Genomic DNA, 26556 nt, shown 5'->3' on the forward strand with positions numbered 1-26556 from the left:
CTGCATGGCTATAGTATAACTAAAAATAAAAAATATGTATGTTATCTTCTTTTCTTTTTTTGTATTTTTTTATCCGACATTTTTGTCTTGATTTTGAATCGTTTCGTTGATCGATAATATACAATTAAATTCAACAGCGTCTAACTAAAAAAAACAAAAGGTTGATGTGTACTTAAAATTATTTAAATATTGTATATTATACATATAATACATTGATTGTATTAATGTATAGATCATTATAATAAATCCAAATGAAAAACAAACAAATCACGTGAACGTTTTTATGTAGTCGATTTCAGGAGTCAAGTGTATCGAATTTATAGTTTTTAAGAGGTATAGTATAAGAAGTCCACTCTAAATTTTGTTTGATACTTATCGATTGCATTTTTACACTTATACATCACATTATACTGCATGTTCTCATTTTATTTCAGTGGGCATATAGTATCGTATAGTATAATCACGTGTAACGCATTCGTCTGAAGTATATCGAATATTTGCATACACAATATGTTTATTAAAATATCTTATACGCATACATAACACAATTAATAACGCACACACACACGTCATGAATAATGAAACAATAAAGTATCGCAGTATTTTAATTATTTACCGTTCTAACAGAAATTTATATATATATATATATATATATATATATATACATATATATATTAGTGTAGTCGCGTGTGTGTTGGTGGTATGCGAACGGAAAAAAAACAAAACGAAATATAGAACTCAAACGAGAGACTATCGCACACACAATGGACGAAACGTTTTGTTCGATGCGATTAAAACGTTTCGGTTAACCGGGTCCATTGTTCTCGGTCTAGGGCAGAGCAAGCTATAGATGGATATAGAATCGCATAGGATATTATATATATATATATATATACACACAGAGTGATTTACCAAGCATGCTATATCCCTATTTTCTTCAATAATGCAGTTATTTTAAATCTAGTTTTTAAAATTTTTGAATATATTATTTCATTTTATATTTTTCAAATTATTATAAATCTATCAAAATTTACGATTTTTAAAAATAGTTCAAGTACTAGAGGACTATTAAAAACATTTAATAACTGAGAAACTATTAGTTAAAATTTTGTATTGAATATATACAAATGTTCATAATAATTTACAATAAAAAAGAGGTTCTCAGATGAAAAATAAAATTTCGATACTTATAAAAAAAAATCTGAAGAATTTAAAAAATATAATCTTAAAGCGTACTATTGAAAGGTACAAAAAATTAGATTTCGAATAAATCCATTATTAAAGGAAACAAAGGGGATGCACATACTTGATAAATCATTCTGTACAACTATTTATACACATGTGGTGAAGTACTCAACTCAACAAAATTAAGACAAAATTCAATCGAATGGATCGATAGGTATTATTTTCTCTGTGACCTTGACGATGATTAACAAAGTTTTACTTATTCGATCTTTCACGTGTATCCAACTATGAAAAAAAAACGTGTCTCGACGATCGACGTGCACACAACTGATTACTTAGAAGTTTTTGGAAAATAGAAAGTCGTCTGTCTCTATCATCCCTTTCATCGGGATGACCGCAGTTCGTCGTCGAGAGTTTCGCACGTTATACACGCGCTCGTCCGTGCACTTTCCCGTTACGTGCACGTAATAAGCCATGACTGTCGTCTCGCCGAAAACCGTTCACTACTGATCGTTAAATCCTTTCAGAACGAAATCTGCGTGAGTAATGCACGCCAGCCATGAGAAGATCGTCTAACAAGTGTTAGGTCATTAATAAAACGGTGGCCGTGACTCCCCACCTAGTAGCGTCTGCCCAAGGCTACACCTCCTGCTCCTTTTTGGATTAATGGCAGTGTCTTCTTACCAGAGTTTAAAACACCCTGGTGATTAACGTCTGGGAGCTCCGACGGGGTAAGATTGGGGTACGATGTGGGTCGGCGTGATCAGAACTACAAGTTTTAAGCCACTGCCGTCGTTGTGGTGTATAGGTGAGTGTAGATCTACTTCCCAAAATGCGGACTTGCCATTTACGTTTTCCGCAAGTGCGCTCGCGTACACTTTGATGATCGATTCACTGTTTTACATTTGAATATGTCATATTTCTTTCAGATACACCTAGTGCTGCTGTATGTCGTTATTATTTTGCACACGTCCGGCAGTACAATGAGATACTTAGTTAATAAGCATATTTAATGTTTATTGTACGAAAACCAGTTCCCCAGAACTGACGACTTATTTTATTTTTTTTTTTTTTTAGTTCAAATAGAAATAATCATTTGTTGTATTGAACAGCCTCACTTTAAACAAACTCATCTAAACTCGTAAATCGTTGCATGTCTTGAGAGCGATTTCGTGTCATACCTATTGTTAGTGTTGCCTCGCAAAGGTGGGCCTAATCTCTAAACTTTTTCATCTCAATTTTGTTTTTTTTTTTTTGTAATTGTTGAAGCTTAAGGGTATAAGTTATGTATATTGCCAATTTCGTGAATTTTTTTCTCCTGGAAAATGACTCTATTTCTAATAAAAAATGTTTGTGCATAAAATGTGATAGTAATATTATTAGAGTAGAGACTACACTATAGACTAAAATGTGTGTAATATACTAAATAAAGATAATGCTATTTAAAATTCTTATTAGGTATATTTTTGTATTCAAGCTTAAAATAGAACATAAATAAAATATATTGAACTATAGTACTGCTCAATACTCATTGGTCATCTCCGTAGATGCATTTGTGATGGGGGAGAAGTAATAGGAGGACTTAAGCACTTCTGGACTTAAAGTTATGACCCCTAAATCCAAATCATATTTTTATTTTTGCATAGATATTAAATGTTAATATTGCATTTCCCATATCGTGGTTATGTATTGCAATACCATTCGTCAAAATAGATGTTTTAAATGTATTGCGTGAGTTGCGTTGTTTCGCATATTACTACAATATGTACATTGCTAATTCCAATTCCAATACATTGTATAAAATATTATCGTGACTGTCATTTGAATAGCTTTTCAATTACACCGTGTGGATTAATAGCTGTAACTGGATTACTCGTATACACAGCTCTTGCGGGGTAGTGAACCTTTTTTTTCCGGTATTTTCAAAAAAAAAAAATAAATAAAACGATGACGTCAACGACGGGTGATCGACTTTGCCCGTTGGGATTGTTTTTTGTTTATATTTGTATCCTCTTATGGTTAACTTTATGTTGTTTTTTTATTATTATTTTTGTGTTTTTAAGTGTTTTTATTTTACGTTTTCTGTTGCGCTATGTTTATAAATATTAAAATTGTAATTTAGAGATTGGCGCTGGACAAAATCTTGAATTTTAAATTAACAGATTGAAACGAAACGTGGTTTGCTTTTTTGTAATTGTTGTAGGATTAAACAAACACAAGATGAAAATGTTTATTTATATTTCAATATTATGAGTTTTCCGTTTTACTGTATTAATTATTCAACTTAGTCGGATAGAGTATCTTTTCGAATGAAAATGTATAATTATTAATATATATATTATATATAAAGATAAATTTTAAACAAATAGTATGATTAGTAAATACAATCATATTATTTCAGATAATTTTTATTCGACTATCGAATACAAATCTATATCCCATCAACATAATCATGTGTGATAAGTAATTGGTATCGTGTTGAACACAGAAACAATTTGATATAACGCTGAAGTATAAATATTAATATAATTAATTTCATTATATTATTCAATTTGAGAGTAGGCAACTATCTACAATATCTAAGTTGTTGTTTAATTTTAGGTTTTTTTCTTTATTGTTGAATATAATAATAATATGTATATTAATATCTCACTCTTAATCATAAAAATATTTTCCCTTTTATTTTATAAATCCTTGTTTTTCGTCGTCTTTGTTACCCATAGGTATATCGAGCTAATACGGTCATCCCACGACATTTACGTACTTAAAAGCTTTCGCCTCTGAATCATCGAAAAGTTTTCAAATGGACATCTTCGCGACGGGATACCCCGACGATATAGTTAATACAATATTGCGATAACAGATTTACACTAGAAATGTGGTCGTCGTGATGGCCTGTGTGCGTACTACAGTAATACTAATAACATCGTTATGTTCGTTAACTCGACTCGATATTTGGAATACCCTCGACTCGTTGGCGGCACAATGTGGCGGGGTGTTGTAATAGCGATAATGATAATAATCCATCAATTCTCTCAAAGCCCCTCGTTATGGATAACGTTATAGTATAACCTAAAATACGTCGAGTCCTCCAATAGAACGCCATCACACTCGCACACTTATTCACCCAAATCTAACTTGGATATTATATGTATACATATATAATATTATACACTCGGTTAACGCTCACCGAAAGTCAGTTAATGTAACATTGTTTAAGCGTAATAATTGTGTATATATATGTTTGCATGTGTGACTGTGTGTGTGTGTGTAAAACAATCCTTCGCTGGGCTAACTTTGGTCATTGCCCTAGTCATCGGGATATCCGGTGTAATATTCGTCTCTATGTCTAATCCCACGCGAAGAAGTTTAACGCCGCCATCGCCTTCATTGCCGTTCTAAAGCAGTCGACTTGGCTATGCACATTGAAATGTGTACTTAAAATACGATATTATCATATAATAGCAACCTTTTCCGGCCCAACCCGAGTCACCGATTAGCACCGCAGCTAGATGAATGCAATCCAAACGATGTATAATGAGATAACAGTCATTGTATCTGTAGATATAGTGATACATAAACTGTATCGCTAAAAAATAAATTGATAAACGTATTATTCAAAAAGGTGACAGTTATAAAAAACAAAAATTTACAATTGTAGTTTATACAGGATAAGGCAGTGAAAGTTAGGGCTACAAGTCGTCCACATAGTATTCATTTCAACCTAAAAATCATGATTAAGTATGTTGAATGCAAAAAATATGATGACTACACAAGAAAATATTATTGATGTATATATTTTATCAAAAAAAAAAAAAAATTGAAATTATGAGCTGTACACGTATATTTTTACAAAACCATTTTGTTCAATTTAATATTTCGGTTTTAACGCACACTTTATAAATAATTACTGGATACTATTGATGGTATAATATTCTGTCTTAGAAGAAACCAAGTACCAATTCGGATCTGTTACATCATCGTTAAGTTAAACAAAAATATGTATCTACTTTATAATAATATACGTTATAAGGTTACAAATTGCGGATGAATAACTGTTCAAAAAATCAAAATTCAATCGCATTGATGCTCCATACGTAACTTTTTGTGATCATAATATATAATACATCGAACGAATTTTGATTGTCTTAGTATTCATATTATAAAGTATTGTACATATTATTCTCTTTGAGCGCGACATACTTTTATCGACCGTTTTAATTAAATTTGATTGGCGCTCTGATAATAATATGAGGAATTGAGCGTCATTGATCCTATAGGTACAGCAAATTGACATTCAAATTATCTTTGGTTCGTGATAATTATATCAAATTCAAATTTTATAGATGTTTATTTCTTTGAATAGACCTACTATTTAAATTGTTAAAAGCTCATTTAATTATGTTTTACGCATAAGAGACAATTGGAATTAGTGACCAATTTAAATAGTTCCACGGTGAGTTGATTCGCATTCTATTAATATTAATTAGAAGGTTTTTTTTTCTTACCTATTCAATAGTATTTTATCATCTATATTTAATTTGTTTGAGCTCGTTAGATTTTTACTATTGACGTGTATAGCATATATATATTCAAAGTTTTTATTTGTGATTTTTCCAATAACAAACATTAAAAAAAAATTAAACATACATTTCGGAGAAACATGCTCAACTAACATGCGTGTATAAAGTTTTGGTGTAAAACTTTAATTTCGGATGGCCACAAAATACGATATCTTTCATAAAGTTTTGGACGTATAGTTCTATAATTTACCACAATCTTCAAATCTATGAAATGTTTACGAGTCTGGCTCAAGTCTTGCGTTTTTATGTTACCTATAAATAAACGTACAAATGAACTAAATATGAGAACCTAAACCGTAAATCTTTGAATTAACTTAAAAATACATTGGAATAATGATGATTATATTTCGTTTATACTAAAGACATTACAAAAATAGCAATCGTTAGTTTTATTTTTATATGAGAGATATTTTTCGTCGAAATTGCAACGTTTATAATGATTTTACTGGACATTACAATTTTAAGTATTCCGTGAGAGTAAATCTTACGTTATCTACAACGCTCAGTTATGAGCATTGCCATTATTATGTTATTCGATAAACTAATGAAATACAAAATATAGGTAATGTTAAAAACACGTATTTATTTAGTCCTTCTTTTAATTTTTGGGCCGAATACTAATTGGGTGTAGTTGTGGTACAATAATACACTAATGTAATTTCTACTCGATTTTTGAAGAAACAAAATAATAACAACGTAAAAACTGTATGGGCAGCGAGTATTAGCAAACATATGAGCTTTGTTTGTGAATAACATTATGCACTGTTTACTAATTAATGTGATTAAAACAAAAATAATTATTTGTATTTGAAGAATAATCGTAGCGAAACGAAAGCATAATATGGAGGGTCTTAATGACTTTAGTGTAATACGGATAGCTGGAGTGGCACAGAATAAGTACTGGATACGTATATATATTATATATATAAATATAACAAATGTAATTAACGATATTTGTAGGTAGGAAATATACTGAACAATTGAATTATGTAATTACTCAGAGGATGGTATTTGAAAAATAAATAAGCTGCAATGATATGTGTATAGCCCATCAAATTTAATCATGTTTTTCATTGAACTACGTTTTTTTTTTTGTTTTATTTACATATCTATGTAATTACCTAGTACAATTGTGTGTTTTTTATGGAATTATTCAGAAAACTATAAGCGCATAGTCAAACATTTTATTTTTTACACACATCAAGTATTTAACGGGTCTCATCATTTTCTATGATAAAAAAAAATATATATTTAATACAAATAAACAACACAACTTATACAAAATTAATTCTAATAACCTTTATCTTTAAAATAATATAAATGGAACTAATAAAAATATTAATTAGTTTTTAGTTCTATTTCTTTATTTTAACATAATACCATTTGTGAAAATCATATTAAAAATGATATGTGTGCAATACTCATATATTACTACAGAACTTAACATTACTCAAATTGTTGTCTTGGATATGTATTTTTCAAACATATTCTTAAATATTTATAAAATCTTCAAATAACACAATTAAACGTATCATTCTTCTAAATAGTTTTTATCATCTTTCCATCAAATTATTCTGTAACAATATTGTAAGAAGCCATAACGCTTACAGAAGATTTAGTCCAATTATATTTTTTTTTAGTCTAAAAATAAGGTGAACAAAAAAAAAAAAGAATTGTGTCCAATAAAACATTTCATTTGTAGAGATAATTCCCGAATTCTTTAATTTTTTTAAAGAAATTTAAGTGTAATTCTTTTTCAAATAAACATTGTTTTTTTTTTTTTTTAGAAAACAGAAAGTGTGTGACGGAGCTATCACGTAAAAAGTAATAATGGTTTTATTTTTGAATGCTGAAAATTAATTAAATTGTTTATTCTATAATAAAATGGATCGTAAGCAAAAAAAAAAACAGATGTACCTGACTATTAACACAGATTTATTCTATAGAATAAAACACGAACTGAAACACGAACGGTTCAAATGTATATACTTTAAACGTTATCGTAAATTTGAACACTTTTTTTTTGTTAACATCGAGAGAGTGGTATTTATTTATTTGAATTTGATTTATATCAGAAAAAAAACCAAATTAAAAGAAAATTAAACGGGCACAATTGTTTCATTGTTTTTATTTTAATCGATTTTATCAATAAATTTAAATTTTTAAACATGATTTTGGTAACACGAGGTTCTTAGCTAGGCATGTAATTTAGGATCTATATGTCATATAAAATAAATTAAAATTCAATGTAATTTATACTATATATTTTATGAAAACAAAATAATATACTATCTTTTGTGGTTTTGAGTTGATAACCTAATTCTACAACGGGAATAAGAAAAATATTAAATACTTCAAGTTTACTTACAGTTCTGTTGGCAAGATTTTTGACTCTGCAGTTGAGATAGGCCGTTTTTCCCAAAGGGGACGTCACATTTATTGACGCGGCTTTATCGAAGTATGGTAGATCGGGTTTCCCCGAGAATTCACCCAAGTTATTTTGATGTTTGTTTGATTTGCTCAACAGGCATTCTGATACATCTGGAAAAACCACAATGAAAATGTTTTTATATGGTACCAAGTAAAGGATTTATTTGTCTTTTATATTGTATTTTATTAACCAAAGGATCCATTTAGCAATTAAATTGGTTATACGTGAAAATGACATTGACATAATATCTGTTCACTCATAACGTATTTAATTTAAACATTATGTAGCGCAACAAAAAATGGTATAAAGGCACCTTATTTTGTTTTTTTTTTAATTTTAGTTATAAACAATACACAGCTTATGCGTATTATTTTATACTTTTATTTTACTTTGTGTCATTTTTGCATAGTATCTATGCTGCTATCTATTGTGTTGCATGTCTTGTTGTGTTACACTCTGATATTGGGTTTCCTAATTTATTATTCAAGCCTTAAAATTATGAATATATATTTTTAAAAAATGAATAAGTTAAGTACGTCATGTGACATTTGTTTTAACTTCATTATAATTTACATTTGAAGCTTTTGATACATTCAAAAGTCACATTTGCTTGTTTCCAGTACAATATTTATAGTTTCAGTATACATTTTCAATAGATATTAAATATGTATTTAATCACTAGCATTATTTCAGTTCATAAATGAATAATTGTAACGTTACTTCATTGTACAATCCAATCATATCACTAATATACTCTTTTAGGCTAATATATATTTTATTTCTATAATTAAAATTAGATTCCATTTAATAATAAATTGCAAGAGATAATATCTTTCAGCGATTTATTACTGTTGTAAGCTTATTAAATTTGTTAAAAAACCAAAGATAGTATTTTAAAGATATTCGTACTATAACACTTAATTGAGATGTGTTTTCGTTAGTTTACTATTTATTTTTTATTGAACTTTTAAACGGTAAAATGTATTTTGTTTATAAATTTAACAAACGATAAATACGTTTGTTTTCTAAAAATACTGTCTAAAGTATATATAATGATACATAATAAAATTATATAATATATAATAGTAGTATATAATAGTATATAATATTTATTGATATGAAGAATATAATAATGTTTGCAAAAATAAATTACATTTTCTAGCAATATATAGAATTAGTATAAACACAAGTTGTCATTTTAAGACAATATACCTATATATATATATATATATACGTTTAGTACATAGATATATTTTTCAGCGGAAATAATATCCATAAATAAAAATGTGTTAAAAAAATATAACGATCAATATTGTCAAAAAATATTAATTTTATCCATTTATATTATTTAAAATTAAAATATGTGATAATAATATGTTCAATTATTCATATATTATGTTTATTATAGAGTTATTTTAAAAATTACGAGCAATAAATAACAATATATAAATATACAGAGTAATAATTACATTAGTTTGGTATTTTCATTTTATTATTAATAAGAACGAACATTGGAAAAAATTACTTCCTATCAAAGTTTATAACATTATAAAACATTTATAGATACTTTAAATCTAGGATGGAGCTTTGGTATTACGAACAAGCAATACATCAAACAATCCATATATGTTTTTTATCTACCACTTTTCGTGATTAGAAAATATTTTTTTCATCTCTACTAATATTTGGGTGGTATTTTTAAGTTGAATATTTTATAGAAATTTTTGTATCTTATCACTTATCACCATAAAGAGTTATGAATTATGCCTTAACGTAAAGTAACCATATTATAACTTATAAGGATTTTTTACCAGATAAAATATAATGTTATTATTTACATACATTATTTTATTTGTAGTTAAAAAATATAAATAGGTTTAAAATTCATTAAATTGTCATAAAGATAGATGAATCAATAGTTTTTATTTTTTAAAATGTAAAATGTATCAAATTTATTTAGTGATAAATATCTCTCAATTAAGTATATTATTATTTATTTCTATGCAATATTTATATTGAAAGTAACATCATGTTTTTTCTCAAAAATTAAACTTCTTCAACAAATGTGACTTCATGTAGTATGTATATTATATTCAAACTATTATGTGTGAAAATTAATGGAATGTAAGATTATATATAATAATACACGGTTTTAATTACATTTCAAACATCACTATGACGATGTTATTCGTGATGTGTATGTAACATATTGCATGCAAAATCAATAGAACACCAAAACGATGAGCCATTGTTTGTTGCTTGCTTTTCAATTTCCACTAAGTTATGACGATGTTGTACGTGATTAAAAAACCATGTGTGATTGTCGTCGCAGACAAGAAGAAATACAACAGATTACAGTCACGCGAAAATCGAATCATTTTGCTTACGGTGGGGTTATGCGCCTGACTATATTATAGTTTTACAGAATAAACATCAAAGACGTGTTGGTGGATTTTGTGTAGGTTGTAGGTAACAGACATTTTGACTTCAGTAATCTTCTAACCATAAATATAGCTTAGTAAACATATATAACAGTTAGGATCAGATTATTTCTACTACGAGCATATAAGTACTTCATAAAATATAATATTTACATAAAAATAAAATAATTCACTTTAACGGTTTCATGGAAAACTATATAAGATGTATGATGTGTTCACATGTAATATCATCAAACTGTAATTTATTTATTATAACTCGATTAACATTTTTAAATAAGAAAAATAGTTGAACACGGCGTATTATTATAACAGTAAATTGTATAAAACATTTTTTTTTCTTAAAGTTGTTACTATTTGGCACCAAAAACAAATAGTATATTATGTTTAATTGTCATGAATCTTGGGCCAACAATAATTTTTTTCAGTTCAAAAAGATATCATTTTTTTTCCAAAGTTATCGTGAGAATTTATATACATTTAAGAATAGGTATATAATATATCTGAAAGAAGAATTATGCTCTGATAATAGACGTTGTAATACCCACGCACCTTGTAAATAACGAATTACAAACAAAGTCTTAAAAAATTATTAGTAACAGCAGATCGACAATAAATATAATATTATAACGTGTGTTGCATATTATTATGAGAACACGACATGATAAGAAAAACAAGCGTGACAATGATGATCACTGTGGATGGAATTTTATTAATTGCGACGGTGTGCGAATAAACGAAGTACTTTTATGTTTTATGTATAATATCGTACGCTTAAGACGTACATAACTCTAACTGAATAATTTTAACCGTAAACTATACACATAATGCCGATGAACTTCGTATGGATACCGATTTGTTTGGGACATAATGCCGAGGCGTATATTAATCGCATACGTTACCCGTCGGAAATTTTAATTAATTTTAGCTAATTATTTGAAGTATCTCGATTTCATATGTATATATGTTGTACTATATCCATATTAATGCTGTGTACAGAGTTTGAAATTTGAGATTCATCTTTTCGGTTTACCCAACTTACACTTTAGCGCGCTATCATTTCATTCAACTCAGCATACAGCACGCATACCTATAGGCTATAACACATTAATTATAAATGTATACACGTCTCTTTGAGTTAATATACTGTTTTCGTGAATTAAGTGTGCAATATTTTAAATTTCACACTATTTCTATTTAACTACGTTTTGTATTGACAGTGCACAGTTTCTGTTTGGTTAGGGAAACTTTATAATAAAAATAAAGGTTTGAACTCAGTCTTTGCAAATAAATTTTAAATAAATAGCTTTTTATGAAACATTTTTTTTATTTTTATACGTATATTTTTAGAGGAACTCTTGTTCACATGTGTATTCTCCGAATTTCTAACATCAAATCATAATTAAATTTTAATACAACAATATTATTCATGCCTCCATCCTATTCGCTCTTTTGATTTTTAATTTTAAACTAATTTATGAACGTATTTTAAAATGTATATGTATATAAAAAAAAATACTGTTTTAATATGATTAAACCTTGTTTCAAAATTAAAATATTAAATCAAGTAAACGCGGGGATTCTAAATAATATGTTTAATTTTATAAAAGATCAAATAAATTTAATATTAAAACAACATGGTGAAATGGATGATTCTGAACTTAAAATTGGTTATATTATGCGTTAGTTAGACAGATACAATACAAACGGTAACGCGGTCATATTAAGATGTTTTGGTTAGATAATTTTAACCACATATTAAGACTGCAAAATATTATAATTTATATTTATTAAAATGTTACCATTTCACTTGTTATTATTACTCAGACGGTTACTATAAAGATTAATAATTCCTATACATTTTTATTATTTATATTAATGCAAACGAAAACTGTTCAACTACGGAAAATTGAATTATAAAAAAACTAAGAACCTTTTTAAAAAGTTACGATTTTTTCTTTCGCCTTCTTCCCATTGAATACACTACTGAGTTAAGCACATATTGCATACCTACGACCCTACTCGGCGTTGCGTAGGTATTTTATAAAATATTAACTCGGTTGGCCTGTTTGAAGATATGATCAAGCGTCGGCTATTCTCTTACAAAACATTCTTTCTGATCAAATACCTTAGAGACGAAACTTGAATACTGTATTAGGCTCGTTCGGATAGGTACTATAGAATCGCACAAAATAACCACATTCTCTCACAAACATACGAAATAATGTGTTGTATTGTAAATTTTCGCCACTCAACTGTTGCGATTAGTGGTAAGTGTATTGGAAACCCAAGACACTTGATGTAGAGCTACATCGGTATAATAATAACATGTCAAAGCAACATTTTTAATTTACGTCGTTCACTAACACGTCTAGATGATACCTACACACTACTAACCATCGACGAAACGTCTAAAATCGAGCAATGCTCATATTATGAGGTCGTGATCACAGAATTATATTATTATACGATATTGGTAGTAACAATAACAATAACCATAAAATCACAATTTACTTAAGTCTTAGTATGCTAATACGCACTTATCGTATATGATAAATTTCACAAACACACATTATATTAGATTTGTTTTTACCGATGAATAAAAAAATGCATTTACCGTAATCGTCTTTTTCCTGACAACTGCGGATCAAAGGTGATATTTCTATGTATGGGTACTTTAAAATCTAACGATTATCTAATGGAATTAGTTTTCAAACCTGATGTCCAAAGTATTTATTATTTCTGTTGGAAAAACAAACCAAATGATTTATCTTATCATTGTAAAATTCAGACGACTAAAATGAGAAACTGCCTTGGCGGTAGTACGTATATAGTAGTTTTCAGATTGTTTGTTATTTACGTTTTACTATGAATTTGTACGGAAATTTAGTTTTTGAGTACCGATGTAATGTTATAGTGTTTGCGTTAAACAACGATTGCCGGAAGGGTTACACGACTGCTTTGCAAAAAGGCAACTTACATCGGAAACTAACGCATATTCCAAACGAAATATTAATGTACGTTAGATTAATAACTATGCTGTGGAACGTAGCGTGTACAATATTCTGTACGGATAGACATTTCGAGCGAAGCTACTCTGTAACATCGAAGCTTTTTTCGACCTCCACAACCCCGTCTTTATTACTATTCCATATAATATATAATGATAAGGCGTTATATATATGTGTATAATATTGTAGCAGTGGTGTCGACCAGAGAAGTATTATTTTTATCCTCCGACGTCGTTGTCATCGTCGCCGCCGCCATGTCCGAGCGTTCGTAGATTTATAACTATATTCGAGGTTTATTTGTTTGTCTGTTTGTTTGCGAAGAATAATACGATATTATTATTAAATAGATATAAATAAAACAGAGATATATTTTCCTTGAAATCTGAACTCGATTAAGCTGATACGCTGGGGAATAATGAATAATTTAACAAGTTATATGTGTTTTATTGCAACAACAACTTGCCGATATCATATAGGTTTATACTTTTTAGGTTGTTTATATTGTGAAAATTAGAAATTTATAATTTATCATGCCCATAACAAGTTTTAAAATATATTTGTGAAATATTTTGATAGAGATTTAAAATCTTAAATGTATAAAACAAAAAAATAACGCTTAATTTGTTTGCATACATTTCCCGTTTGCGTAATTTAAATTGTTAGCGATGATATAAACGATGTTTTAATGCAGTGTTATACACTTATCATAAGCTTTTAAAAAACCATTTAAAGACATTTAATAATAGTATACTATACAGTATTATACGCATGACACCACTCTATTATATACATTTAAATAATATAAATGGTTTATTTATATATACCAATTAGTATCATAATATTTAAAGGTTTGTTTTATATCATATAAAACTATATTTTGCATAGTAGCTTAAAAGCTTTTTTTTTCAATCATTTATAAATTTATCAAATTAACTTAGGAACTTACACATGGTATTATTTAAAATACATATTATAGTAAGAAGTTATAGACGTACTTAAAACGATAGGCGAAATATTATTCCAAGATAACTATTCCAAAATTAATATTTGTTAAATGTATTAAACGGTGAAGGATAACACAAACCAAACAGACGATTAATGTGCAATATAAATGCATAGAATAGTAATAACAATAATATAATACACAATTTTGACAATGTTCATGTAAATGTATATTAAATCGATTTTGGCATTAGCATGTTAATATATATCTACTATTTCATAATGACTAGCTACAGTAAGCTGAACGACATTTCGGAGAGAACTTCGCGATCGGAGGATTTCCTAGTAAACATACAAAACGTTACATAAATCAAGACGGTGTATCGCGTGTGTAGTTGTAAGAAGTTTCGCAAAGGTTTTAAGAACATAGGAAAAACACGCACACTCACACAAATTGTTACGTTTATTCGCGATTAAAAATTTATAAACGAAGACGAAGAATCATTACTGTCCATAAATAAAATTCCATTAAATATTTTAAGACGAAACTGAAGTTGTGTTTTGACGGGCTCTGACGATGTCAGGCAGGTAAGCGTATTGATCGGTTAGTTTAGCTTGATAGTTTATTGGATTTGTTTCTTTGTTGTATGTACTTGATTGAATGAAAAGTATATTATATCTGCAATGGTTAGAGAGAAAGTATTGTGGTTCTAACATAAGATATAAACCCTTCTTAAATGCTCCTTTTACGTTTATAGCATTCAAAATATATTTTTAACCATTGTGTTTTATATATAAAAAATAAAATACAAATTTCCTAGTTTCTGTAATAACATATCTAACTAAAATATAGAAATAGCAGTATTTTTTTTTTTTTAAATAATGTTTACTCAGTGAGTTTTTTGTACTACAGTTGCATATAAAAAATAATATTAACCTTGCAAGTGAAAAATTATAATATTTATTATTATTTAGAAATTCTTAGTTTTCTTATTCGTAGACTGGTAATATATTTATTACAAACGCTTTACAGTATAATTTAAAAATATAAAGTAAATATATCGAGTATAGCAATATTATATGTAGTTTTTTTAATTTTTCGTGTTATTTATTCCAGTCACAGTTTTGATCAGTCAATGAATATTATTAATATTTACCAAACTTTACTAACGTTGAAATTTATAATTTACCCTTTTACAATATACAGTGACTCTTTTGACCTTATGTCGACCTTACCTGCACGTCTATTAGAAACGCAAAACAACTTTTAACGAACTATTTTAGATTGAGAAAGAAAGAAATTCATATAAAAGACGTCACGAAATGAAAGTTTAAATAAATATTGCACGTGTTTGGTTGTGATGAGTTGTTTTCGATAAGGCCATAATAGTATATAATCATAATATTCGTCTTTACGACTACGGTTATTGCATGAGTGTTAATCCAAAATTAATATACTTCTACTAGCGTCACATACGTAGTATTTTTATCAGCCTTCTGCCAAATTGGGGCGTAGTCGTCGACTTTCCGGGCTAATGAACGTCAAGTTATCGGCAAATCCATGTCATTATGAATCGATCGAATGTTTATTTTAATATCATAATAATATAATATTATCTATGCTACCCCTAGCCGATAATAGCTTTGCCAAACAGGTCTGAACACAATCGAAACGTTATATTTGAACCACGAGACCCTTAACGACGTGTAGACAGCAATGACGTTTGTGTCGGAGCTCGTTAAATATAATATTCCTTACTTGCCCGGTGTTTGGTTTTTTTTTCTTTTTTTAACGAGTTGCAATTTTCGAAAGGTCATACAGTCACACACAAAAATGAGCGAGTGCGTGCATTCGCGAAACGATAAATAACGTCGCTTTTTAACGCGACTAACCCGCACGATGCCATCACTCACTCGACCTGTCGCCAAGGAAATTTCATTCCGCGCATGCGTGAAAATAAGAATCGTCCGATAACAATATGACCCGTCGAGAAAAAAAAATTAAACACACAATTTTTTTCTCGAAGTGTCCATTTGTGGAGAGATTTACAAGAGTCCGGCGTGGGACAAACATTATGGTATAATGGAACGCTAGTCATCGTCGTCATTTGAACACGGAAACTTCAGCGGAAACGTAGTGAACGGCGGACGGGGAATTTTTTCTCCGGTGGCGCGACCCTTCGCAGGAAACGTGTCTAAGGCAGGACTGCGTCTTGAACACCATGAATTTTAAAGGATTACGTGTCGAGTGCTATATTATTATTATAATACCACGGGTTCGGGATGCATATACATTTTGCCAGAGGTCATTCTTCACCGCGGTCGTGGTTTACGACAATAAGTCTGATAAATTGTATTCATCCTACCCACCGCCGCCGCCGCCACTACCACACATATGTACATTACAATGGAATGATGATAATACGATCGTGGCACCGGGAACCTGAAGCATATACGTATATTATGACGTTGTTATTATTTTGTGTCGATAAATTTTGAAATTGAAACGTTTTGATACGTGACAGCGTCGTTAATGGATTTGTTTTCCGAATGATTTAATTCGAAATGTCGATCCGTTCCTGATTGAATATATATTTATTTTCTAGTCGTTGCACATTACACCAGAGGTTATAGAACTATGACACACGCATATTGCTTGTGATAGAACAGTAAATAAATATAATATTGTTTTTTTTTTTTTATTATTTTTCAGGTATTGTTCTCGTTTATACATATAATTATTGTTATTATTATTATTATTATTATTGGCTTTTTAACTTTTAATCACTTCGAATTACGTAAAACAATATATCTAAAAAAGTTAATAATATTTGAGAAAATTAGTGTTTATTTTTGTTTCTATCAAATCCAGACCTTGATAATTATTTCATTACCGAAATTATCAAGCGATTTAAAAACTTATAAATAAATTCTTCGAACGTCGGTGGCTTTTTGCTTTATTTATATGTATTCACTTTTAAGAGACCAGTATTCTGATAATATTTTTTAAACGTTTAACCGTCACAAGACCGTAAAATTTCATTTCAACTCGTTCATGATTATCGACACAACAATAATAATATTATACGCTTTGTTGTACATTGCGATTTCAGAATTATCGTTTTGATACATAGTTTATTTTTGAGATCATACAAATCAATGTTAAATGATATTTTTAAGGTTCACATTTTATCGATTGAACTCTTTAAAAACGATACAATCAATCGAGTGTTCCAATACACTTCAATGGTTCAATAGTATAAAAGTATAGTTCACATAAACGTAATTTTTAGTACCTAATATCTTTCTACCTCGTCCACCTCAGCTGATGTATAATAATATAATATTACGTACGTAATATCCGTGCGCATGCGAAAGAAAAAAATGTTAAAGGCGTCGATGAGTGTCTGCTTCCAATAATGGGACTCGTAAAACATAATATATTATACGAACGCCGAGTAACGCGAAGAATATCAATTAGCGGGCATGTACATCCTTTCGAGAGCGACTTTCAAATATACACGTCAATGCTTAAACCGTGTACCTAAATTTACGAACACGAGATGACTGGATGATTATTTATATTATATTTTTTTCAAGGTTTTTCGTTTGTTTTTCAATTCTACCATCGGTAAAACTTTGATAATTAAAATCATTACTTTATATATCATGTCTCGGAGACCAACATTAATCTTACTCAAGAAAGTCGTGGTACATAGTAGTATTATATTATTATATACTTCTCTCATCTAATGTTTATTTAACGTGATTGATTTCCGAGGTGAAATTATAATAAATAATACACACATACACACACAAACACGCAGGTCGCATAATATACGGCACACCGCATTCGGGCGTATAATTCATAATTTATAATATAATATGCGGCAGGTCGTGTAGAATGTGACTAATTATTTTGTTTGCTCGAGCCAATTGGCGTAGGTAAAACTGAATTCGCGGGATTTAATTAATTAAGTGCAGATAATCTTTGCCGTTCAAAATGAGCTTATCTCGTCGGACGGGCCAACACACTCGGCAGCACTGCGACCGTGCCCACGATTCCTCCGTGGATCGGGACAAGAGTGGGTACCACACAGGTATAATATATACGTACATAATATAATTACACGGACGTAAAATATATGAGTGTGTGTGTGGGTGTGTGTATGTATGTGGGTGTACGGGTGATCGCGTGCCGTTGCTTGGCTTAGAGAAGAAGTTTCCGTTAATTAACAGCAACGCCGTGTACAGAGATTTCTAGAAATAGCTTTGATCACGTACGTATAGGTGTATAGTATGTATATTATGTATGTATACATTACCCACTGAAATTAATCAGATATACCTATATATTATATATTATATTGACTTGAAAGTAATTTGCGGTCAAAATAGTTTTTTCGACGCGACGCGACCGGAAAAGTTTGCCGACGAATTCCCACAGCGTCCTGTTACCGAGTTGTTGGTAGCGTACACAAAGCGTGTTGAGTATATATAAAATATTAGATCATACTGTATTATACGCGTGTGTTTGCAGTGATCGCGAAAATACGAAAAAACTAATTGTAATTCGATAAATGATTTTATTATCGATTAAACGAGTAAAAAAAAAATGTGCCTATATTACCGTACATACGCTTTCGTTTATAGACAGTAACTATTTTAAACCTAAATACAAGTCATTATTCACTTTTAATTATTTTACTAATGACGTATAGATAACTAACTGTATTATTCTAGATAAATTATATTCGAAACTATTATAAATTATAATAATATAGTCCATGTCAATGCCATACTAATGAGTCGATAAATATTAAATCGTAGAGCGAAATCGATATGCCTTATACGTTCATTATCGACATTATAGTAAATTACAACAAAACCATAACTACCATAATTTCAACAAGAGCATTAGTCCAGACAATGTACACTGTACAGTGTGAAAAAAAATCCACACATATTACAGTCATAAATAAATACATTTGGTCACGATTTAGAATGGTATATAGTAAACTAACAACTTTTTTTTTTATTTATATTGCGTACTAGAAGCATTTTATAAAGTAGAATATAACTAATTTATTTCCAAATGGTAATAATTAAAAAAATATTTCGTTGATAATTCGTCTAATCCGTTTAATAGTTATAAAGGTACACGTATTAACCGTAATAATAATGGACAATAAGCTTGTTAATAAATTATAGTCATTAAATTATTTAAAAATGAAATTATATTTTTGATGCTTAATAGAAATCATTTTGATGATCATTTTATATCCGGTTACCTAAAATTGGGACAACAGTAGTTCTGTGAAAGCATAATGTACTATTATATTATTATTACCTTCATCGAGAAAATGGAGTGTACACTGTACAAAACAGTTATGTAGCTAAATTGCATATCCAGAACGCCGTGTTAAAAGTTTTTTTTGTATTAATGTAACATCACAAAATTATAATATTAACAATATGAATTACAAAATAATTTTACATTTTATTATACTATTATATTAATTATAACTGTAATTATTAATGATTTTAGAAATTAGCAATTAGGATTAAAACAAATAACATCATTGTGCATATGATTATAAAATATGTTTAATATACATGTAATCATAGAACTTTAAGACTTTAAGACTTGTAATCATCATATTAAGACATATGTGGTCTCAAATATTTCATTTTTACTATGTACACATATCAAAAATATATAAATAACATATTACAATAGGCCATAACTTGTTTGGTAAGAGTATCTCTAAAAACAGAAATTACATATTTTACGCTTTTAATGAACGATATAAAATACAATATTGAAATTCAATAATCCAGAAAAGATTTAGTTTTTGAGTACTTGTATTACATATAAAAACTAGTGATTTACCTAGGTACACAAATCTTAATAATTATATAATATAGTATAATACAAAATAAATAAATTATTACATATATAAAAACCAATCAATTTATAATACTGATAATAATTTATATATAAAAAGGTATAACATAATATATAATATGATATTAGATTATTTTAATTTCTATGTTATTCTTGTATCGTATATTTTCTAGAGATTTGAATGAATCTTTCACAAAGAGACTATTTATTATGGTCAAGGATTCATTGAATGCTTTAGTTTAACTTCATACAACCATGGAATAAATCATAGTACATTAAAATGTTATGATGTACCTACGCGCAATAAATTAAATTAAATTAATATACCTAAAATTTTGGTTTTATTCTACAAAAATAGGTACACATTGCTTTTGTCTTATTAAAAAAAAAAAAAAGGTTCTTATTTCTTTCTACTATTCATGACATTTTTTAACGAATGTATACTAAATTGTACACTATTAGAATATCATTTGTGGTTTGAATATCGTTCAACAGAAATTACGTTTCAATTGTAATAATTTATTGAGTATATATTAAATTAAATTATAAAAACGGAAAAAAAAGTTTTTAATTCCAATTGAAATAGCATCGTAAGTAAAATTTCATTGCATGACTGATAATTTTAAGTTGCCAGGTCAAGCGTATATTTTCTAACACCCAATTCAACTATTATCTCTGTTTATATAGTTAATCCAAAAAGACGCAACAAAAAAGACATTAGAAGAGAGAAGCAGATGTTACGACTGTCATATTATAATATTATCATTTTAATTCTGCAACAGATGGTAAGAGATTTAATCAGATTCGTAAAAAAAATATATTATTAGCAGTAATATTTTTATAAGATTGATTTTAAAGTTGAAATATACAGTATTTAAAAGGTATTTAAAATATTATACTATTTTATAAGCATGTTGAAGATTTTTGTTTGTTTTTAAACTTTACCAAATATTAATACATCCATATAATAGCAAGCAAACTAAACAATGTTTTTAATAGTAAAAAAGGAATTTTTTAATCATTAAAACGTTGATTGGTTTTGACTTTATATTTTAAAAATTTCATTAAATAATTTAATACAATTTTTTATTTAAAAGCCACTTTCATTGGGAAATTAAATTACGTATAAATTATAAAATACATTAATTTGTTTGATTAAATTAAATATACTCTATTTAACTTTTTAAATATTATTCAGTATTTATGAATTGTATGTATTTGTGTATACATTTTGAATTTACATTTTTTGGTTTTATATACGATTAAAATAAACCGTGGAAAACGGTATCTAATTGTATTAAATTTAATCTCAGTATTTTAACACTAAGTTTGGAAAAATAACATTTAACTATAACTTCACTAAATTATATAATTTATTGAAATATTGATTCTATTGTTACCTATGACATCGTTTTCATTTCAAAATTTTCATTTTAAAGTAAAAATTGTATTTTTATTATTATAATTATTTTTTTTAAATTCATAGATATAATTATATATTACTCGTATATATTATAACACTTACGTTAAAGTTTTGGTTTAAAAGCAAAGTACTTAATCTTATACCGGCATGTACGTCAAACGAATAAACACTGTAGTACGATATGTTATACTTTACAAAAGTTATTAATCTATAAATAAATCGGTTTGTTATTTTTAGTTGAACGTGTAGTATGATAAGATTATGTTTACAATTTTAGACACAGATTATATTTAAAAGGAATCAATGATTTTTTGCATTAATATTGTATTTTTGTAATATAATATTATGGGCGTATGAATATATTTGAGTTTATTTATAAAAAGATAAATCTCTTTTACAAATGTACATGTAACATCATTATGTATTATATCGTAAAAATAATATTATAGTATCGTGGATAATGTCAGTTTTTACGTATTGAGACACTAGACGAAACGCACGATGCCAACTTTTCGATATCGTATCAAATTATATATATATATATATATATATATATATGATTTCAAGTCGATAGATTTCAGTCATCCGATTGATTTATAGGCCCACGTCTCAGCCGAACACGTGTACGCGTATTCGATACGGACGGTGCTCAATATTAATTTATATAATATTATTTACCTCCGGTGCTCCTTGTAAAACGTATGTGTTCCGAAACTACGGATGAGGCCGAAAGGTCTTTAATGGATAAACAAGTCTTGGAAAAAATATCGAGGGAGAGAAAACAGCACAGCAGCTGTTTCGCGGGCAAGTGTGAGTATTCCGTGTGCAATAATATATATATATATATATACATATGAACGTATATTTGTGTGCGTGTGTGTGAAGGTGTATACACACTCACTGCTGCTGTGTATTCCGCACGGAGAAGCTTTTAGCAATGAATCCCTCTATAATGGTACAACGTCATCCATAATGCAAAACCGTGGGCCCGCCAGTTCCTGCTGCACCAGTGTGAGGTATACGCACACATACGTGATATTATATGGTATATGTGCATAGCTTAACTGTGAGTACCAGTCGTAATAATAATATTCGGGTCGATGATAATAATAAAAAAAAAAAACCGTGAATCTGGGGTTGTCTATCACCTACTACTACGTTATTATTATTATTATTATTATTATACTCTTTTCTCGCGCGCGCGTTCATCCGCGTTTTTAGTTTCTTCAAAAACGAAATACAAAAAGAGTGATTCGCCGAGCACTCGCACCCCTTTTTTTTTCTTTCTTCAACAATGCAGTCATTAAAAATCTGGTTTTCGGAATTTTCAACAATGCTTCAAGACCGTAGTTTGAAATTCTTGAGATTTATTTATACTGCTTATGAGGGTACACATTTCTGTTTGTTAATTGAGAACCACCCGTTTCTATTTTAAATATTATTTAAATTTTTTTTTTTTTTTGTTCTCTATAACTAAATAATTTGTATTGTATTTATAATTTTATATTTTCACTTTAGAAACTTACGGAAAAGTAATGCGAAGAAAATTGATAATAACATTATAAACACGATTCGATACTCTTAGTAAGTTATAAATCACACTCGTAGTATTAAGTTAAGTAGGATAAATGGTTTGTTATACTGCTTATATTTTAACACTTTATAATTATTGTTGAGTTAATAAATAAAATTTTAAAATATTTATATTAAATATTAAAACAAAAAAAATGCTAGCTTACTTGAATAATGCATACGTTTTGTACAATATAATTAATATATAGATTACAATATTATAACACCACATAAATATAAATATTATTCAATAAAAATAATTGCCTAGTTAAATTAACTATGCTTAACGCGGCACATGTCATCAAAATGTTTTAACTCTATGTTAAAAAGCAATAAATTGAATACATTATTTAATTATTTTAAAATTGTGTATTTGCAATACTAACATGTGGGTGTATACAACGCCAAATAATAAAAGTTAATTAGGTTTTACAAGCAATTCAGCTGATGTTTTAATTATAGTTTTAATTTTGATGGACGTTACCGATATTTTATAACATACAACATACAAGACTGAAAAATTTACCTAACAAAAATATTAATTTTTTTCACTCGAGTCACCTGTATTTACATTTTGTTTATAAATTTTTTTTTTTTAATTTAAGTGTTTTAGATAAGAGTGCCATTTTATCAGTACATAAATTTAAAATTGTACAAGTGGACCAAAATTATTATTATACCTTGACGTTTTTTGGAAGAGTACGACCTCTAATTTAATATGTTGGGATAGCGAATGATAATGTAATTTGAATAAATTTCAGTTCGCTTTAATAAAGGTTTTGAGTGCTATTTCGCAGTATTCGTTGTTTCCGTTTTATTAATACTTAAACCGTATTAAAATTTGATAGTTACTATGGTGTATAGTGTACGTAGTTATTTGTTTTTATTTTAAAATTTAGTTTAGGTATTTGTTATAATACAATGATGACTAAAAAACTAAAAAACGAATCGATAATTTATTGTCTTTATATCGTCCAATTGATTGCGATTGCAAGTTAAGTTTAATTTATTTCTTCAGATGCAAACTACGTAGTATTTGTTGTTTGACTGTTTCAGTCTGAATTGATTTTAGTATATCTTTGAAAATATTTATAGAAACATTTCAAATTAAAACTTAAGCTAAAAGATTTCTCAGATTATTAATCAAATGGATCAAAAGATGAGTTGTTGATATTAATATATTTTATAATAGAGAAAATTAAATTCCATAATTTATTATATATAATAATGTTAGACTGTATACATTATGTATATAAATAATAATAATAATAATAAAAAAAAAAATCATAATTTAATTATAATATTTTATTATATTCATACCAATTTTTACATGATATAGTCATGTCTATTATGATATTTTCCCCGTTAAAATATTTGAACCTACCCAAATCCACTGCGCCCAATAATAATTATCGTATGTGGGTATAGTCTCACGCAATTAAATTATTTCAGTTTATTACTGAGTCATGAGACTCATTAAATATTAATATCAAAGTCGGCAATTTGGAAACTCAAGGGTATGTACATACCAACATGGCTGCTACACTATTCAAAGTACTTTAATGAGAATCTAGTAGATTTGACTCTCATCCTTCGTTATGAACTATTTAACTAACGTAGTGTTATGTATCAGAAAACAGCTGCTAACTACAATTATTACAACACTATATTCATAAAATCTTGGTTAAAGTTATTTGTGCATTACGCTATTATAATTATTCAATTTACCCAATAATTAATATATTTTTTTTATTATATAGAAATTAATTCTTGTTTTTTTTTTTTTTTTTTTATATATATAATTATTATAATTTGCCATTTAGTCAAAAGTATAAAATCAATTTTTTTCCAAATATACTTAATATGAAGTGCGAACTCATCAAAAATGTGTTATAAATTAAAACACACGGTTATTGAATATATTAGTTAATTAATTGAGAATTAAAAATACATATGATCACATTTTAATTTCAAACAACGTATTATTTATTGAAATATATTCGATTTGAGAAACTAGCTGAATATGTTCCCCCTGACGTGGTTTTATATAATTATCCTTCAATGAAAAGGTTTGACTGTACAGTGAATAGATGATGACATTCAATCCAAATGTGGGTGTACGAAATAGGATATTATAATATTGAACACTTTAAAAACTTTACATTTGAATATCAAAAGCCAAAATAAACATGGCCAAAGGTTTTGCATAGATGAACCCACGCATAGGAAAAGGTCTTAAGAATGCATATGGGAAAACTAAAAAATAAAAAATAAGGTTTTATGAATATTTACAAGTGACCGCCGCTGATGCATTTCGTTAAAGCACTCGTGGGACATAGATACGCAAAATGTTTGAACACTTATTAAGTTGTAAAAAAAGTTCAGGTTTAACAAATATTAATGGTTCGGTCGGATTTAGGATGTACAAATATTTTTGATGAGGATACTCGAATAAATCTCTAAAAAAAAGACCATTTGGTTTTATTTAAATACCTAATAAGTTATTAAATAGTTTAAAATAAACAAAAAAAATAATAATTCATAAATGTTTATTTTTAAAATTAATACTAACTAAAACAAAAAGGGCACTATAAGTAAAGAACTACTCTACTGCATAGAATTTTGTTTTTTGTAACTCCCTAAAATTTTAAAAAGTATTGAGAATTGTCATTTTTTTTACCTTCCAACAACATTAATTACTAATCTAGAATTGAGATCTAATCTAATCAAAATTGATTGCCAAAAATGTATTTCAATATATATGTTTATAAATTAAAAATAATTTAAAAAAGCATCAATACATTATTCTTTCAACTCAGAATTTAAATATTTTATACATATTTTATACATTAAAAGCCTAGAACTTAGAATATTAATCAACGTTATAATAATATTAGTAATCGTTAATTATAAAGATGTTATATTTGGAATATGTGGTTGATCATCATTAAGTAATCGAAAATAATACAGTGACAGGCACCAAATATTTATATTATTATGTTTTATAAATCATAATAAATTAAATTAAATTTAGAGGTCATATTATGATATTATCAGTTATTG

The 26556-nt window shown here is 27.9% G+C and overlaps 1 protein-coding gene across 2 annotated transcripts in view; it reads right to left on the reverse strand.

Annotated features, from left to right (window-relative positions):
• LOC114125365 (zwei Ig domain protein zig-8-like) overlaps nucleotides 1-26556 on the reverse strand; it is a 345563-nt gene that overhangs the window by 79268 nt on the left and 239739 nt on the right. For both annotated transcript variants that reach the window (XM_050198278.1, XM_050198279.1), the window contains exon 3: nucleotides 8137-8309. In XM_050198278.1, coding sequence (XP_050054235.1) covers nucleotides 8137-8309 — 173 coding nt within the window. The remainder of the gene's footprint in view (nucleotides 1-8136; nucleotides 8310-26556) is intronic.

Source organism: Aphis gossypii, chromosome 1 (assembly GCF_020184175.1).
Source record: "Aphis gossypii isolate Hap1 chromosome 1, ASM2018417v2, whole genome shotgun sequence".
Taxonomy (NCBI): Eukaryota; Metazoa; Arthropoda; class Insecta; order Hemiptera; family Aphididae; genus Aphis; species Aphis gossypii.